We start from the raw sequence: 17,916 nt of genomic DNA, 5'->3' as shown, positions 1-17,916 counted from the left end.
AAGGACACCTACCATCACCTCCCACCCTCCTAGTAAGAAGGGTGTGAGAGCTACTGGGAGAACAGAGTGTTCAGGGGGAAGTCAAATCTCCATTAAAACAGTGATTTTCAGTGTGTACAGTCAAGGAGTGTTTGGGGGCACTTCTGATTATCACAAAAGTAAGAGATCATTAGTGACATTTAGTGGGCACAGACCAGAGATATATTCAAGATAATACCACACAATAAAGAAGTGTTCTGCATACTGTACAACTTTAAAATGTTGTATCAGACTATCATATTGATAAAAATCTGTTCATTCATTCATTTATTTGTCCAACATTTATTGAGAGAGCCTACTATGTGCCAAGCATTGTTTTAGGTAATACAGATACATCAGGGAACAAAAAAAGACAAAAACTGCTATCTTTCTGTTGCTTACAAATGAGTGTCAGACAATAACAACAAATATAATAGAGGTAAATAATATACAGTCAGGTGCTGCATAATGATAGTCAACTAAGGACCATATATATGACAGTGGTCCCATAAGATTACATCACCTAGGGACATCATAGCCATGTTAGTTTGCATAAGTACACTCTCTTATGTTTGCACAATGACAAAATTGCCTAACGACACACTTCTTGGAAAGTATCACCACTGTTAAGTGACACATGACTATTATCTAAGAAGATAAAGAATACTATGGAAAAAATAGAGTAGGGTTAGTGATAGGAGGGAGCTGAAATTTTAGATCAGATGGTCAAGGTAAACCCTAACTGAGAAAGTGACAACTGAGTAGAGGCCTGAAAGAAGTAAGGGCATGAGCTTTGTGGATACTTGGGATACATGGAAATGTGACTAGGTACATGGAAAGGCCTAGTACAAAATCCCAAAGGTAGAAACATACCTAATGTGTTCAATTATCTTCCTTTAAGGAGACCAGAATGAGTGAAAAAGAGCAAGGAGTTGGGGGAGTGGTAGCAGATAAGGCCAGGGAGGTTAGGGGGAACAGATCAGGGATTTTAATATATATTAACATTTCCAGAAATTCAATGACTTTATAAATTGAGGGAAGATTGTTTTGTTTAGAAGAATTGTTCACCATTTAGGAAAACTGCACACTCCTACCTGTGGTTTCACCAATCAATACACATGTAGCTGTCACATTTACAGGTGCAAGTATCATTATGTGCAAGACCATTTCATTATGTCTTCTAGTAGAGTCCTATCCTAGCCTGTATGTACTGAAATGCATATTGTTTCCTTTTAAACTATTCTTTCTTTATTTCTGCCTTATATTACAATTAGGACATTATATTGGTTGGGAGGGAATTATGTGTGCAGACAGATTCTACTTTGTATGCACTTCACTTAAGAATAGTGAAGGGGGCATTTCAAATATTTCAAATTATACATTATAGAGTGTAGGTCCAATAGGTTTCAGAAAGACCAAGATATGGCAAGAAAATGAAGGGAGTATTCTAAAGCCAGGATGAGAATGGGGGAATGGGTGGCTGATGCCTGAAGGTGAGTTTCAGAAGGCTTGGTAGAAGGACTTCCCGATAAGGACAGAAAAGAGGTTGCCCAGGGATGCATGGAGATGTAACCAGGAAATTGATAGGCTTCTTGTGGTGACTAATGTTATGCAGGATGAAGGGGTTTTTTATGTGTGGAGGGGTACTGAGGTTTAAACCCAGGGGTACTTTACAACTGAGCTACATCCCCAGCCCTTTTTAATTATTATTTTTTATTCTGATACAGGGTCTTGCTAAGTTGCTTAGAGCCTCCTTAAATTTCTGAGGCTGGCTTTGAACTTGTGATCCTTCTGCCCCAGCCTCCCAAGTCTCTGGGATTACAGGTGTGTGCCTGTAATCGTGATCTTTCTACCTGTTTAACAGAATAGGCCAGGAAACAAAGAAGGTTCTCTCCTTCACAGACCAGAGCATCTCAAGGCCAGGCTCCATTTTTTACCCTGCCCTCAGGCCAAGCACACTGCTATAAACAGGGCACTTCTAACCTCTTTGAGGCTGGGAAGAGACAGGCTGAAAAAGGAAAAATAACAGAAAGACAGAAGCATTCAGAAAAAAGACCCAATGGGCAAGGGCCAGAGACAGATAAGGAGAAAACAGAGACCAAGAGAGACAATATTCTTTTCAATTACTACAGTCATTATTTATTGATTTTTTTCTAGGGGCCTGGTGCTGGGCAAAGTGATGCACATGCATTACTATCTCAAATAGAGATTATTAGGGCCCCATTAGACAGATGGTGAAACTGAGGCCCAGATAAGTAAAGTAGCCCAAGGTTTCAAAGCTAGTTTTAACTGATTGGGTCAGGATTCTGCCTCTTATATCTGGGCTGTCTAGTATGTCTCAGAGGGCGAGACAGACAGAAACAGTGGGGTGGGGGTAGACAGGGAGACAGAGAGGTACGCAGACGATCACGTGAGCGGCAGACCCACACAGAATCATTTCCCAAGGGACTGGGATCAGCGGAGGGTGGGCTCAGCGGTGGGGTCCGCAGGGTACTCACCTGGGCGCCTTCTGGGGATCTCAGGAGCACTCGCCCTCCCTCGGCTACCCGTACGATCCTCCACCACCCGCTGACCTAGGGTTGAGAGGCCGCCCAGGTAAAAGCTCGCCCAGGCCCCACCCCTCACGCGCTCTGGGCGGGCCTCTTCTCCCCTCTGCTTCCCCCACCACCCCCATCCTTACGGCTTCTCACCAGACACCTCTAGCCGTCGGCGCCGCTGCTGCCAGGCGCGAAGAGATGTCAGGGGCCCTCAGCGCGATCTCGCAAATATACTGGACGCTTCCCTCCTGCCGGCTCCGGAGCTAGCGGGGTCACAGGCCTCCACCGCTACCGACGGCTCCTCGGCTCCCATTGGAAGAGTGCCTTCTGCCTTCCCTGGGATTGGCTGAAAATGGAAACACTTTATTTTTACCCCCCAGGCAGGGATCCAAGCTGAGGAAAACTCCGCCCCTTCGGGGGTCTTTGATTGGTTTACGAGCCTAACCCATCCGTTAAGAGGATTGGCCGGGAAGAGAGAGTTTCTCATTGCCCTTTGCCGGTCTATTCGGCAGGACTTAGTGGAGCCCGGGGGCGGACGGGGGTGTAGCGGCGAACACGCAGGCGCGAAGCCCCAAGCCGGGCTAGGCGTGAGTCACCGAACTCTCCCATTAGTCACCTAGCCCTTGCATTGCTTTACCAAGCGACGCGACTTTAACCCCAGTTTCTCAAAGCTCCACACCTACGTGCAAGGATTTCTGAACCAGATGTCTCTCTAGGAGAGCAGAATTCCTATTTCCATTCATGGAGGTTGAAGTGGTTATGGGAATATGGACATCTCACACCGGTCCCTACAACTTCCAGAGATATTGGTCAAGTGACAACCTCGCTAGTAGCCTCAGTTTAACCACCTGTGAAATGGGAATATATTTACTTTTCCCCACAATGTTGTGATGATTAAATGAGAACACAAATTAATTGACTGTGGCATAAATAATTAAAGACTCTCCAAATTCTTGCCTTTCCCACGTTCAGGCAAAGAAGACTATGGTCCAGAGAGGCAAACCAATTGCCTTGAAGTCACACAACAATTACCCAGAATAAAACGCAGGCTTATATCTTCCAAAGGAAAGCTGTTTAAGAAGGAAGGAAAGACAGGAAAAAAACCTTCTATTAATGTAGGTTTTTGAGTTTCACAGACCTCCGGGTGAGTCTGGGGATAGAGTTTGGAAAAGCCCATAAACTTGGGTTGCAAAAAATTTATGTCTTTATTCTTTCCCTCTCTAATAACTAAAATTTAGTGTTTTCTCAATTAAGAATATAACTAATGGGCTGGTGGTGTGCCTCAGTGGTAGAGCCCTTGCCTAGCATGTGCAAAGCCCAGCATCACAAAAAGGAAAAAATAAAAAGTAACTAACCATACTACTACTATTATTGGTGACTGTCCCCAATAGAAATCACAGAGATTTTTACATCACGTTATAGATGTTGTGGATCTCTTGAAATATATAATCTTATCACTGTTTTAAAAATCATGATACTAGCCAAGCATGGTGGTGCACACCTGTAATCCCAGTAACTCAGGAGACTGAGGCAGGAGGATCACAAGTTTGAAGCTAGCCTCAACAACTTAAGCAAGGCCCTAAATAACTTAGTGATACCCAGTCTGAAAATAAAATATAAAAAGGGCTGGGGATGTGTCTCACTGGTTAAGCACCTCTAGGTTCAATCCCTGGTACTACAAAGTGAAAAAATAAAAATCACAATACTTATTAGATCCTCCATAAGATCTTATGATTTAATGAATTAATGGGGAGCACATATATTACTCTAGCACATATTTGCTTTATATATTATATGTGTATACACACACACACACACACACACACACACACACACACACACCAGGGTACTCTACCACAGAGCTACATCCACAAACCTTTTTATTTTTATTTTGAACAGGACCTCACCAAGTTGCTGAGGCTGGCTTTGAAGTTGCAATCCTCCAGCTTCAGCCTCCCAAGCTGCTGGAATTAAAGGCGTGTACCACCACACCTGGCTCTTTTTCCATATTTTGATAACTATATTTCAATATAATAGTTTTCCTTTGTAATTCTACATATTTTGTTTTAGGCACTAAAGAGGTATTTTTTTTTTCCTGAGAAAAGATCCATGGGCTTAATTAGATCACCAAAGAGGTACAAAACATTGAACTTGAACCCAGACTCCAGAAAGACAAATATTTGGTCTCTCTTGTTTTCTTATTCTATCCCTGTCACCCATTCTAGTATGGGGCACACAGTAGGTGTCAATGAGTACTTACTGAATGAATAACAGGATTCCTCCCCAATCGTCCTTCACACCCTTGCTTGAGAGAACCAGTGCTGGCCCTTTTGGTCACCTAAGAATAAGGGACATTTCTGAATCTACTTTTGTCATTGCCAAAACTGATTCTCTTCACAGAAGTGAATAGCACTTTAAAGGTCTGGCCCTAGGAAACAGTGGGAACCTCATACTCAGGAACAGGGCCGTCTGCTTCAGAGGTAGATAATCTGTGAAGGATACTAGGACAAGTTCAGCATGGGATCAGGCCCTGGGGCACGTTGGATGTGTGACTATTCATTGCCACAGTCTGGCTGGGCACAATTCAGGAGCCACTTGTCAAAAGAAACGAACTTTATTTTTAGAACCACACACCACACCACACAGCTCCTCAGGAAAAACCCTCAGAGCCCAACTGCCACCACCGGCTTCTCACAAGCCTCTCTCTCCCTCATTCCTCCTGCTCTTGAGGCCGATTGGCTGGGTCACGTGGGCGGAGCCAAAAAAAAGTCCCCCAATGAGCAGCTCCCTGGTCTGAAAGGGCGGAGAAACAGCCCAATGAGCATCACCGCAGAGGAGCCAATCAGTTGGCAGCTAGAAGTTTGCTGGGGCCACTGTGAGCCAATCATTACCTGGCAGCTGGAAGTTTGCTGGGGCCCCTTCGGCTGTGGCTCTCAACAATTCATCCTCCTGGCTTCTGTTTAAGGTCCCGGCTAATGGGACCTTAAAGAAGAAGACTACATTTTGGAGCTAGATGTGTCCCTAAAGACCTTTTTGAACAGTCTTCTTCTTCTTTTTTTTTCCTTTGGAGGTCTAGTTTAAGGACTGAGGGCACAGGGAACAAGATGTCATTCTAAGCAAAAAAATGTCCTCTCCTCCTCTTAGGGCTTGGTGGTTTCTTCTGCCCTCCATCAGAAGAAGCAGATAAAGGCACAACTGCAATGGAAACAAGACTCCATTGGGAATTCTTGCTGGAACAGAAAGGAGGCACATCACTGACCAAGAGAATGTCAAGTGCCTCTCAAAACAAAGAGAAAGAGCTTATTTTATTCATGTGAAAGGGTAGTAGGGGTGAACTTGAATTGAGGAATGTCAATTGGTTTTAGGTGTATTTTAAAAGCTGTTTTTCTTCTCCTGGGAAGCACTTTAACCATGAGGTAGGGGTAGTCAGCCCATCATCCTGGTGTCAAATGTTACATTTTTCATGTTGATGCCACAACCTGCATAAACCTCTTTGCCCTGTGATAGGATGAGTTGTTGCAGCTGTTAAGAGAGCACATGGGTGGAGAGTGGAAGAAAACATAAATCATGCAAGTAACAAGTTCAAGGGCCTAGGAATTTGTTGTTTCAGTGAGTCCTCAACAGCTTTATCTTTTATGTTGTTTGTCCTTAGAGAGTCATGAAGAGGGTGTTCTGGCTTTAATGATGCACCTGGTTTCTAAGGCCCACAATACTATTTGAAAGTGACTGAGTGAGGGAGTGGGGGAAAGCACAAATGCTTTTAATACCCCATGAGCCTTGAGTTAAGATGGGAGAGCAGTGAGAGAGCACATGCCATGCTTTTAATAGCTTATAAGCTAAGAGTTAAAGTCCCTGAAGTACATTTGCCCTTTTCAGGGATGGGAGCTGTCTCATCTGCCCCTTCAGAGTTTTTACTTGCTTAATCTTAAGGGGTGCTGTTTTTCATGAGGGTCTCTTACTTCTTCATTCTTATGCCTTAGCCCTGGACATGAGCACCTTGGACAACTATACTAGAATCTCATTATTGGCTCCGAAGAGTGTCCTTGCAGACCAAAGGCCCTCTCTGACAGGGTGGATGAAGAGAAGCCTCATATATCAACTTGAGGGGCTGGGAATTTGATTGGGGTGCAGAGAGAAATCAGGGAAGAGCACAAAGAAGGCTAAACTTGAGAGACTATCTTCAAAACTAGATTCTATCTTGGGAACTTAAGTTGTTTCTCCTGGACTGATGTCCCAGCATGATTTGCCTTAGATTATATATGGGAAAACTGAGGCCCTCTAGAGAGGATGAGGGAGTCACATTGTGAGGTAGACCAGACTGAGGCAAGAATAATCAGCTGGCTACCTCTCAGACTGGCTGGGATCCTCTTGCCGGGCTCACACCTTCCTGGCCCACACCAGGGCCTTTGCCCTGCTGCCTCCCATTCTCCCTTTGCTCTTCACATGTGCTCAGGGGACTGGCTCCAGATAGTGTAGGAAGATGTCTCTTTTGACTCTGCACAAGATGCCTTGATTCAAGGTTCTGCACTCTTTTCTTTGTTCTAGCCCTGAGGTACTACATTATCTTGGGCAAGTTGTTTCCTTTTCTTCTTTTAAAAGTAGTTTCTTTTTGTTTTGAAATGGAATCTTACTATGTTTCTCAGGCTGGTCTTAAACCCATAGGCTGAAGCTATCCTCCTGTCTTAGCCTTGTGAGTAGCTGGGAATACAGGTGTGCACCACCATAACTGATTAAATGTTTCTCCCTTTCTAAGCCTCAGTCCTTTTTACCCAGCTCTGACAAAATGAGTCAAGATCAGAACCAGAGATATTAAAACCTCCATTCTCTTCCCAAAACATTCATCAGAAGCATTGAGAATTATGTCCATGATCTGGCATTCCAGCCATTTCAAGAGACATGCCCAGAGAGGGAAGGGGCCTTGCCAAAGTTTCCACCGCAATGTGACACTCAGCCTGACTCCTCTCAATCCTTCTCCTTCTATATCTAAAGCCTGGCAATTTCAGTAACTTAAAAGCTCTCGTGTAATAGACAGATTTCTCATATGGAAGAATTCTAATTACTTTAGATACTTTCCTCTCGAGGAAATGCAGCATAACTCCCTACTCCTTAAACATTAGCTGCATATAGTGGCTTCTTTCCAAAGATTACAGCAGCACAAAAAAGGACTAGCTTTAGAGTGAAGAAACCTACAGACACTACTTCAGCCATATGATCAAAGTTAACATCAACAGCAATAAATCATGTTGATAATACAAGCCCTTGATATGATATGATTAGAATAGCATTTTACTTCTGTGGTCTTCCTCCCATGTTGTGGTTTGAATCTAGAAATATCCCCCAAAGAGCTCATATGTTAGGCAATGTAGCAAGTTCAGAGATGAAAATATTGGATTATGAGAGCTATAACTTCATCAGTGGATTAATACATTTGATGGATTAATAAATTGGAATGGACTACTGGGTGGTAACGGTAGGCAAGTAGAGCATGGCTGGAGTAAGTACGTCACTGGGAATGGGCCCTGGGACTCTTATCTTGTCCCTGCTCCTCCTCCCCCTCTGCTTCCTGGGTGCCATGAACTAACAGTTTTCTTCCATCATGCCCTTTCATCATGATGTTCTGCCTCATCTCAGGCCCAGAGCAATGGGAGTAGGCCAATCATGTACTTGGACCTCTGAAACTGTGAGCCCTAAATAAATTTTTCATCCCCTAGTTGTTCTTGTCAGGTACTTTGGTCACAGAGACAAAAGGTAACTAACACTCTGTCTTGTTTAATCATGAGAAAAACATCAGACAAATTCCAGTGAAGGGATATTCTACAGAATACCTGACCAGTACTTCTTAAATATTGATGACTCCAGATTATCAAAAACAAGGAAATCCTGAGAAAGTGTCACAGTCAATAGGAACTTAAGGAAACATGACAACTAAATGTAGTATGGTACTCTGGATGAGATCCCGGAGGAGACAAAGGACAATGAGTTAAAACTAAGGAAACTTGAACAAAGAGTGGACTTCGGCTAATAATAATGTGCTGATACTGGTTCATTAACAGCAATAAATGCACCACACTAAAGTAAGATGTTGATAATCAGGGAAACTGGCTGTGGGGTATACAGGATATTTCTGTATTGTCCTCGTAGTAATTCTTTAAATATAAAACTACTCTGAAATTAAAATAAATATATATATTTAAAACCCTACCATATCCATCCCCATGGTACCTTCTCATCTGAGGTATAGCTTCAACTTCCTCACAGCTTTTTCCTCCTTCCCATCCGTTCTCCTGACAGCCAGCAGAGGGCTGTCTCTAAAACGCAAATCTGACCTTATCTGAATCCTTCCTGCAAAATAAAGGCGTTAAATGGAAAGTTCGGGAGATATATTGTAAAATACCGACCCGAATATTTGTCTAAAAGTTATTATAGTCCAGACGAATGTGGGAAATATTTCTGGTGTCCGTGGAAATAAAGTTACTAGGTCCAAAATTAAATACAGCTCAGTCTTTCCAAGGTTTCCCAGACAAAGCCTGCTTTTCAGATGCCCAACTCCCGACTCCTCACCCCATCGATTCCCCACCCCACCGCACAACTATAGAGTGAATTCCCTTTGTTCTGCCTTTATCTGTATAGAAACTCCTCAGCCTCAGCCCTCTTTATTCCTGACTTCTCCCTTAGGTCCAGCTACAGGGATTCTGCACCCCCACCCCCCAAAGATTGTGTTGTGATATCCGGACTGATATCGTAGCTTTTTTTTTTTTTTTACTACGTAAGAACGAGAAAAAAATGGATTCTTCTGGCTTCCCCACGCCTAGCTAACACTAGGCCCCAAGAAAGACTTGACGCACTAGAAATGAACAGATGAATCACCGAATAAATTAAAGTTCAGGCTCAGAACATCTCTTTGCGCATGCGTCAAAGGAAAGGCGTGGGAAGCTCTTTGCTACCTGGCTGGGTCTAAAGCGACCGCCGCGACAGGGAGGGGCTTCCTCAACCTCACCCTGCGATTGGTCAGGATGGTCCGCAATGGTCTGACGCAACGCCTTTGCGGCCTGGAGGAGCTTGCCCCAGGTCTGCAGAACCCCCAGCAACTACCATCTTGGAGGCGATTGCGTAGGCTAGGAGGCTTCGTGCTGGCCTGTTGGAAGACTGGCCGCTAGAGACTACACACTAGGGCGGACAAAAGACTCGAAGCGGCACTTTGAATTTGCTCAGTTTTATTAGGATCATCAGGGTTCACAGGGAAAAGAGGCGGGACTTCTGGGGGAGCGGGGACAGGAATACCGCAATGGCAAAGCGGCCTTGCATAGACACCTAGGCGGGCTAGCGCACGGTGAGGGGGGAGGGAAGAAGAAAAGGATGGAAAGAGAGAGACTTGGTAGAACAGGGTGGCAACAGAGCCTTCAAGGCTACTGCACAGCTGCGATGAAGGCCACAAGGACCCTCTCCGCTTTGGGATCAGGGTGTCCACTCCACAGGAAGAGGGGCTGGGGCCAACACTAACAAGGAGAAGGGGGCTAGAGGGGCCCTGACCAAGGCATCACAATAAATACGTTTAGCAGCACACAGAAGCCTGCGGGAGGAGGAGGGCCAAAAAGGGGGAGAATCTCCCTTCCCCCCTCCCAAAATAAGAACTCTGCAATTACTAAACCATAAAAATAAACTTTAAACCCGTGTACGAAGTCGGTCACCCCCCAGAAGTGCAATGTGGAGCCGCGTGGCCCTAGCTGAGGGGGTGGGAAACGGGACAGGGGGAGGGGGATACAGAGAAGAGACCCCCCAAAAGGGTAAGATGTTTATCCGGTTTTCCCCCTCTTCCCCGGGTTGGCCCAAGCGTTTGGGACTTGAAGCACCTCCTCAATGTCAGAATCTTCTGAATCGATTTCACTTCCTTCCTCCTCGTAGCTTCTTTCCTCCTCATAGCTATCTTCGCTTTGTTCACTGCCTGCACAGGGGAGAGAGGCAAGGAAGGGCAGTTAGATGTCACTCTGAAAAGGAACAGAAGATACAGCCAGGGCCTTTGAGGGCCTGGAACCACTTTCCAAGCGCCTCTGCTTGGAAAAAGCAGCTCTGTTTGTGTCAGCACATGCCCACAGACTCAATCCCACAGGGTGGGGGGCGGGGGTAGGAAGGAGGCATGAAGGCAGGGTGGGCTCCCTGCCTCTGTCCTGTCAAAATTGATACATTTCTGAAAGTAGCTTTTTTTCTGTCCCCTCACCCCCCATTCCTCAATCTGGCTCTTCCTGAGTTCAGACCTCAGCTGAATAAACCTATTCATCCCCAGGCAGCTCCCTCACTTCTTTTCCCCAGTCTGGTGCAAACAGGCCCCAGTCTGTCTTTTTCAGCCCAATTCCCCACACCCACTACCACCCCAGGGTTGGGCAGACAGCTCTGCCTCCCATTCTTGGACTTGCCATCAGGTGGAAGAAGAGGACTGACAACTTCCTCAGTTCCCCTACCCTACCTGAAAAATAAATCTAAATTGAGGCCACTCACTCATCCAACGCCATTATCCTTGATGACCCACCCCTGTCTGAAATGATGTTTGCTAGGGAGCCCATGGCCAAAATCTGTAGGAGTGGTTGGTTTTCTCACCCAGTCTATCTCCCTCTCCACCAGGTGGGGGCGGGAATGACACTTCTCTTCTGTCTGCTTAGAATCAAGCTCAAATACCTCCTTTACCAGTCTTCTGGGTCAGAACCAAATTTAGGAGTTACCTCAAATACTTATCTCTCCCTTAAACCCCCTTGTGCAATGCTTCCTCATTTCCCAAAAATGTGTTCTTAGATAACTTCTGTGGTCAAGAAGTTTAAACATGGGGCTGGGGATGTGGCTCAAGTGGTAGCGCGCTCGCCTGGCATGCGTGCGGCCCGGGTTCGATCCTCAGCACCACATACCAACAAAGATGTTGTGTCTGCCGAGAACTAAAAAATAAACATTAAAAAAAATTCTCTCTCTCTCTCCTCTCTCACTCTCTCTTTAAAAAAAAAGAAGTTTAAACATGTTGAGACCTGCAAAGTGAAATAGGTTTTTTTTCACAGTAGGTTTTCTTAGTCTTTAAGGTGCTAATAATATGTGTGATTCTATAAGAGGAAATTATTGTATGTAACATGTATGACCACTGAACCCTTCTGTGAGGACCAACTTTCAAAACTGATAAAATGGTTCTCAGGAGACAATTTTGGAACCCTTGCCCAACAAACCATGCATTTTCACTCTTCTAGGTCCTTGTTCACACTATCCATTCCATGGAAAATGCTCCACAGTGCTCTTCATTGGGAATGCAGCTTCCAATTCAAGTATCACCTCCTTTTTCTAGCTTTCCCACCCTCTTCCCCACTCTTGAGTTAGAATTAGCTGCTCCATCCTCTAAGCTTACAAAGGAAACTGTCACTTCACCTTCAGCTGCCCAAACAAGCCTGGGAGTTCTCACAAAACCAGGGATCTGGGTACAGAGTGCTGAACTGTAATGTATTTGCCACTTTTTTCCACGTATGTGTGTGTGTGTGTGTGTGTGTGTGTGTGTGTGTTTACTTTTAGTTTTCCACCACTATCTCCTATATTTTTGTCTACTTTTATGTCTTTTGCTCTGTTACAACCTAGAACAGTTCTATCACCTAGAATTGAACTTTTTTGTTTGGTTTTGTTACATTTATAAATTAAATGCTCTCTGACCTTCCTTTATTTAAAAAGCTGCATAGAAGGTTTTTTCTTTCCTTCAGAAGAAAAGACAGTTAGTAGCTGGATACCCTGTTCCAGGCTTTCTCTGAAAGAAAAAGAGTCTAGCTCACCTTCCTCACTGCCCTCCTCCTCTTCTTCTTCCACTGAGTCTTCAGAGATGATCTCTACCTCATCCTCATAGTCATCCTGATTGGAGCTGTTATCCTGATCCTTGTCAAAGATGTTAATATCATTCTTGTAGTAGTCAATGTCTCTGTCGTCATCATCACTTCCCTCATTGTCACCCTCGTTGCCATCATCATCACTACCCTCATTGTCACCTTCATTGCCATCATTATCTTCATCATCACTGCCCTCATCTCCGTTGTCACTATCACTGCTGTCCTGGTTGTTGGCACTGATGGCAAGGTTGCCACTGATGCCTCGGTTGTCACTGTCCAGGTTCTTGTTGTCACTATCAACACTCTTGTTGGGATTCTCATTGTTTTCAGGATTCTCATTTTTGTCGTCAGTGCTCTCATTGTCATCAGTACTCTCATTGTAAGTGGTCTCATCATCAGCACTCTCACTACTGTCAGCGATCTGGTTGTTGGGGTTCTCAATGTGGTTAGGGCTCTCACTGTCACACAGGCTCTCATTGATGTCAGTTATCTCATTGTCAGTGGTCTCGAAGTAGTCGGTGGTTTCCATGAAGTCAGAAATCTTGATATCATGAATAGTCTCATTGTCAGTGGTCTCATCAATGTCTGAGATCTCGCTGAGAACGTCTCCCATGGCATAATAGTCATTAGCGTCTTCCATGATCACCATCTCAAATTCATCCTTGGCTTTACTGTGGGGAAGTTTCAGGCTAAGTATGGGGTTAGTGGGAGATAAACCCAGGGAAAACACTGAAAAATTGTAAGTAAATGGGAAGGCAGTAGGCTACAAGGGCTCCAAGGAATGATGTTAGGCTAGGAAGAGTCCCATTTCTGCCCTTGACTGTGTAACCCTCAGGCCATTTCTGGGAGTCATTCTTCACTTATAAAACATTGCACTAGATTATCCCAAAGGTCCCTTGCAGCTCCATAAATCTTGTATAATACTAATCTAGTCTTTGCTCCATGTCCAACAAACCATTTCTCAACCACCAATTCCCCCATCACCTTTCCTTCTCTTCTTGCTTCTTTCTGTTTGCCCTGTAGCCCCCTTCTCTCATGTAGTAGCGTAGAGGGTTAACCCACAGGTCATTCTTGATAATCTGTTGAAAGAGAAGGGGAACAGAGCCATGTGTATAAGTGCCAGACCTTACATCCAATTCCCCAGACACTCAGGGAAAGCCTAGCAAAGCCTTCTCTGCAAATGCCAAGAGGGTCCTCACCTCAGCAATTCTGTCAGCTTCTGGGAGGCTGTGGTTTGAGAACCAGCTGAAGAAGCTGTGGCTGGTGTCCTGGTTCCTGCGATTGTGGGCCTGGGGTTCCTGGCCCCGGTGCCAGCGAATAGGGGTGGAGTGAGACACCAGCCGGCCTATGGGAAGAGGAGGCCATAGAAACAGGACTGGATAAGGACAGACAGGGGGACATGGATTTACCTTGGGACCACCACTTACCCGAGCGGTTGCGCTGGAACTCCTTGACGATCACCATGTTTGTAAAGTAAGGGTTTGTCTGGAAGTATAGCTTCATTTTGTAGCCCATGGAGATATGTCTGAGATCCTGTACCTGCTCAGGGTGGTGGCAATGGTGGAATCTTTTCCCCCAACGGTACCTCCCACCCCCCTCACCTTTAAGGACCAGATTCCTTGGTGTTCCTCTTTGGCCTGACCTGAAGATTGGTCAAGTAGCGGAAAATGTCTTCATCTCGTTGGTTGATCAAGATTGAAATTCTGGGGTGGTTGAGGAACTGATGAGTGGAGCAGTTTAGGTCAAGGATTAACTGTTCAATGTGAGGGAGGGAGGGAAGGCCAGGCAGGGCAGAGCAAAAGAGAGGCTGGAGCAGGAGGATTTCTTCTATATTGATGTGATATGTGTAGAGCAAGCATACTTTATAAAAGCATACTTTTATTCCCATGATACAATTTATGTGATGAGACCCTGTGTTTATGTAATGTTAAATCTGTTAGGTAGCCTTGCCATGGTTCATATTTGCTGTGTCTGGGTGCTGAGGATCTATGTCCATGTGATATCTCTGGATGCTGAGGGTATGTGTTCACAAAATACTATGTATCTGCGGGCTGAAGGCCCCAAGTGATGATGTATCCGGTTACTGAGGGCCTCTAAGTGGGTGTCAAGGGTCTGCATCCACATGATGTTGTGTGAATGGCTCTTAGAGTCTGTGTTCAAGTGATGCTATATGTCTGTGTGCTGAGAAGCTATGGCTACATAACACTGTCTGGGGGCTGAAATCTTGTGACTACATGATACTGTATGCCAGTGCGCTGAGGGCCTGTGATCACATGATATTTATATCAGGATGCCAGGGGTCTGTCTCCATGTAATTCTGTTAAGATATTAAACCTACATGTTCCTAACATGTTACATGTATATGTGTTCCCCAGGGATGAGCTTAACAATCAGGAACAGTGAATGGGATTCTTCCTATTCTCCCTTTTCCTTCATTTAACCCCTTGATCTCCATACCCAGGTAATTCTCTCCTGGCCTTTCAGAGGCTCCAGCCCCTCCCAAATGCCCTCTCCTCCATCCCCTCCCAACTTCAGCTAGGATTGAGGTCTCCTAGTGTCTAAGTAGACAACTAGGCTTGCAGAGCCCTCTGTGCCTTAAACATCCTCTCTGGGCAGTTTCTCTGCCTTTCTCCTCCCTCTTCACTGTCTGAGTCAGTTCATCTTCTGTATGCCCCTCCCCTTTTCCTTTCACCATCTCTGGTCCAATTTTTCTGCTGTGCTCCCCTGTTACCCTCCCCCTTTCACTGTTTGTGATCCATTTTTTTTAATGTTATGCTTCTCCTCTTCCCCCACTCTTCCCATATGTGGTCCAGTTTTTATTGTGTGCTCCCCCCAACATCTCCAGTCCAGCTTCTCTGCTGTTTTGCCCTCCTCCTTCCATCCCTCTTCTACCCAATCTAGTCAGCCTTCCGATAGGGGGCTCACCCCCATCTCTGGCCCTCCCAGACATCCCTTCACCCTTTCTGTCCCTCCCCCACGTCTCCTTTTCTGTCATGGGTTTCTGGCCCATGAGTATCGATGAGAAGGATACTGCTTTGACCCAGAAGCCTGGGATGTGCTGAATGATCAGGTCTCTGCGCTCCAGGAAGGGTCTTCGCATCTGGATGAACTTGCGCTTGAGACGCAGGAAGGCCTTGCCTGCCTTGATGTTCACTGCCTCCAGGTCCATTTGAATGCTCTCCAGTGCCTGCAGGATGCTTTCCATCCTCTCAGCATTTCTCTCTCTGCTTTCCTTCACCTTCCTCTGCTTCCTCCGCCGCCGCCGCCTCCTCCTCCTCACACTTTCCTTTTCATCCTCATCCTCATCTTCCACTATGATGACAGCCTCCTCCTTCCTCTTTGGACCGACTAACATCTGGGGCCCCCACCCCCCTGAGCTACAGGTTTCTAGGGCCTTCTCTCCTGCAAGGCTGCTGGGCTCTGCAACCTGAAAGTCAATTTCCAGGCTCCCCCCAGAGGCTTCGGAAGGCGGGAGTGTTTCCAGGCTCCCTGTGGGAGGGGGCGACTCCCCATACCCTGACTCGATCGCAGGATCCCAGCCGGGACCACCAGCACCCAGGGTGAAGTACGCGCGGATCCCCCCCTCCTCAAGAATGACATAGGGTGGCGGTGGGGGCAGCGCGGGGCCCAGTCCCACCCTCCTCATATCAGCCAGCACCTGTGCCGCCTCGGTTTCCTCGCGGAGCCTGGGGCGCTGCTGGGGTGGAGGGAGAGGCAGTCGCAGGAGCGGCGGCGGCGGCGGCGGGGGAGGCGGCGGCGGCGGATCGCGCTGAGGGGGCTCCGAGCCGCTGAGGCGGCGGGTCTTGGCCGGAGGCCCCTCATCTGGGCGGTCCATGGTGACCGCGCTCACAAGCTCAGGAGATAGCACTAGCTCCTTTGCTCTTGGCCGGCCGCCGCTACCAGTTACACCTCAAGTGCAGCCGCTGCGCCTCAAGCGAACAGCTCCGCTCACCGCCTCGCTCTGGCGTTCCCTCCCACAGCGCTTGCCCTACTCCCTCCGCGCCAATCGCGAGGCCCCGCCCACTGCCTGACGCAAGGAGCCTGCCTGCCTCATCATTGGCTGCCGGCCGCCGCGGCGGCGCTCGCGTTCCTGCGACCCCTGCCCGCTCTCACGCAATCTGCTTGCCAACACTACACGTCATCACTTTCCGATTGGCTCTCCTCAAACCCGCGAATCAGCGGGCTGGCTACCCCGGCGAAGAGAGGAAAACTGCCAAACGATTGGTTGCGAGGAAAGCTAGGGGAAGAAGCCCCTCTCCCTCACTCTTAAAACGTTTATCCAATGGGAAAAGTACCAGTGGTTCTGAAGACCAAAAAACAAGACGAAAAACAAACGCAGTGAGCAGGATGTGCTCAAATAAAATCGAAGAGCCTCGCTATCGTTCCCCCGCCCCCTCTCCTCAGCAACTACGCACTTCTTAAATCTGCCCCTTCCCCCATCTCCTGCTTCTGCCCCCGTGGTCAACTCTAATGTATCCACTTAGGGTGCCGGCTGCCCTAGCGCTCCTGCAGTTTAGGCACTCAAGGTCTTTGATTTGGGGTCTAGGTTTTGACGTGGCATTTTCCATCTCTGCAAAATGGTTCTAGAAACAATACTTACACAAAAAAGTAACTGCCTCTGCGTCATAAAAAATGATAGCGATTCAGCTCATCTGCTAGATTTTTCTAGGACTTTCTCTTAATCTATTGAACAGTTCTCTTCCCTTCCATCCTTTCCTCCATGTATACTGCTTTTAATTATATCTTAAGATTTTGTTTTTGACCAGAGATGGATGGTCTTTGGCGAGGCATGGTGGTTAGTGGAATTCTGGCTTTGGGTCTGGAATGAGTGTGACCCTCACATTGTAACCCTAATCAAATCACTGCACCTCTCTGAGCTTCTTCTCTAAATTAGGCATCCCTAGTTCATAAAGAGATGTAGGTAGCTTCCCATTGCAGCCTTGTTGTGGTAGCAAAGAATGGAAGTGAACCTAGGGATCCATCACCAGGGCAATGGATTGGAAAAATGTGATATATGTTTAAGATGGACCACTAAAATGAATTCGATCTATATACAGCAATATGGCTGGATCTCAAAAACATAATGTTGAGTGAAAAAAGAAACAGAACAAGATTTATAGTACAATACTGTTTATGTAAATTAAAACACACAACAATACCATATATTTTACACAGATACACATATGTAAAGAAACACATGATCGGTGGATTGGAAGGACAACGTTAAATACACAAGTGGGTGCCTATATGGAGTGGGGGAGGATGGGATCAGGGATGGGTGATGAAGGGGACAAAACAAAACAAAAAATAAAAGGGCCTTGCATGGACCAATGATGATATATTGTGCCAAGAACTGAGGAGTATGGTCCACTCAGTTCTGTGCACCTGAGAGAATGAATGAATGAATGAATGAATGAATAAATAAATAAATAAATAAATAAATAAATAGTAAATCAAGTGTGCAGGGAGTAGGCCAGCTGGGTAGACCCCAGACCTGCTGCACCTGCCTCTGAATTTAATCA

At 46.1% G+C, this 17,916-nt stretch overlaps 2 protein-coding genes across 3 annotated transcripts in view; both read right to left on the bottom strand.

Moving 5' to 3' along the window:
* KANTR (KANTR integral membrane protein) overlaps positions 1–3,061 on the bottom strand; it is a 28,324-nt gene extending 25,263 nt beyond the window's left edge. For both annotated transcript variants that reach the window (XR_014020033.1, XM_081277535.1), the window contains exons 1-2: positions 2,709–3,061; positions 2,517–2,591 (exon numbers count right to left, since the gene is read on the bottom strand). The gene's annotated coding sequence lies outside the window, so the exon portion shown is untranslated. The remainder of the gene's footprint in view (positions 1–2,516; positions 2,592–2,708) is intronic.
* Positions 3,062–10,284: 7,223 nt separating this feature from the next.
* Positions 10,285–16,448, bottom strand: TSPYL2 (TSPY like 2). Its single transcript, XM_081277172.1, has 7 exons — positions 15,426–16,448; positions 14,037–14,114; positions 13,822–13,933; positions 13,594–13,739; positions 13,379–13,473; positions 12,344–13,065; positions 10,285–10,497 (listed from the first exon to the last, which is right to left on the bottom strand). The coding sequence occupies exons 1-7, from the start codon at positions 16,227–16,229 to the stop codon at positions 10,349–10,351; spliced, it is 2,106 nt and encodes a 701-aa protein (XP_081133298.1). The 5' UTR covers positions 16,230–16,448; the 3' UTR covers positions 10,285–10,348.
* Positions 16,449–17,916: the final 1,468 nt, after the last annotated feature.

This window comes from Spermophilus citellus (genome assembly GCF_964194105.1).
Source record: "Spermophilus citellus genome assembly, chromosome: X".
Lineage (NCBI taxonomy): Eukaryota > Metazoa > Chordata > Mammalia > Rodentia > Sciuridae > Spermophilus > Spermophilus citellus.
The sequence above is the reverse complement of the archived record's forward strand: the minus strand, read 5'-3'. Positions and strand labels throughout refer to the sequence as shown.